Genomic DNA, 1148 nt, shown 5'->3' with positions numbered 1-1148 from the left:
GCTCTGCCTCTCCCTTCCCTCCCCCTGTCCGCCTCTCGCCTCTGCCCTTCCTCCCTCCTCTCCGCTCTGCCTCTCCCTTCTCCCCTCGGGCCCCTCTCCCTTCCTCGCCCTGCCCCTTGCCTCCTCCCTCCTCCTCCGCTCTGCCCTCTCCCGTCCCTCCCCCCTCTCCGCTCTCCTCTCCCCTTCCTCCCCCTCTCCGCCCTGCGCCTCTCCTCCTCCCCTCTCTCACGCTCTGCTGCCTCTACGTTCCTCGCCCTGTCCCTCTGCCTCCCCCCTCCCGCTCTCCTCCGCCTCTCTCCGCTCTGCCTCTCGACCTACTCGCCGCTTACCTCTCCTCTCCTTCTCCCCCTGTCCGCTCCTGCCTCTTCCCATTCCTCCCACGCTGTCCACTCTGGCCTTCTCCCTTCCATCCCCCTCGGTCCGCTCTGGCCTCTGCCCCTTCCTCCCCCTTGTCCGCGCTCTGCCCTCTCCCTTCCTCCCCCTTTCCGCTCTGCCTCTCCCCTCCCCCTGTCCGCCTCCTGCCTCTCCTTCCTCCCCCTCTCCGCTCGGCTGCTCTCCCTTCCTCCCCCTTCTCCGGCGCTCTTGCCCTCTCCGCTTCCTCCCACTCTCCGCCTCTGCCTCTCCTTCCTCCCCTTGTCCGCATCTGCCTCTCCCTCCTCCCCCCTGTCCGCCTCTCTCTCCCTCCTCCCCGCTCTCAGCCTCTGGCCTCTCCCCCTTCCTCCCCTGTCCGCTCTTGCGCTCTTCCTTCCTCCCACCGTCTCTTCCTTCTCCTTTTTTCTACTCGTAAACCAACAAACTAACGCTTGCCACTAAGCCCCACAGGTAAGACCTTGCACTTTACAGAGAGGGAAGGGGGAGGGGAGGGAGGAGAGGGAGGGAGGGAGGAGGGAGGGAGGGAGGGATGGAGAGGGAGTCCGGTGGGCACGAAGAGAGCGGGAGGAGGGGCGGAGAGCGGAGGGGGGGCACGACAACAAATAGACAGCACACATGCGCCCTCAATTGTTCCAGCTTGGACGATACTACACAAGAATAAGCATCAAAAGGGTGTGAAAAAAGACCTCAAATTCAGAAAATAATCAGTAGAATCAGCATTGGCATAAGTATGCTGAAATCTTCTTTCACCCTCGCACCTCACAATTAGTTTTTTC

General features: G+C 62.7%; 1 protein-coding gene across 1 annotated transcript in view; it reads right to left on the bottom strand.

Moving 5' to 3' along the window:
* Positions 1–225: 225 nt before the first annotated feature.
* LOC139027543 (octapeptide-repeat protein T2-like) overlaps positions 226–1148 on the bottom strand; it is a 1568-nt gene continuing 645 nt past the window's right edge. The window contains exon 2 of the mRNA XM_070442917.1: positions 226–777. Within this exon, the coding sequence (XP_070299018.1) occupies positions 226–777 (552 nt within the window). The remainder of the gene's footprint in view (positions 778–1148) is intronic.

The sequence above is a fragment of the Salvelinus sp. IW2-2015 genome, linkage group LG1, assembly GCF_002910315.2.
Source record: "Salvelinus sp. IW2-2015 linkage group LG1, ASM291031v2, whole genome shotgun sequence".
In the NCBI taxonomy this organism is placed as follows: domain Eukaryota; kingdom Metazoa; phylum Chordata; class Actinopteri; order Salmoniformes; family Salmonidae; genus Salvelinus; species Salvelinus sp. IW2-2015.
The sequence above is the reverse complement of the archived record's forward strand: the minus strand, read 5'-3'. Positions and strand labels throughout refer to the sequence as shown.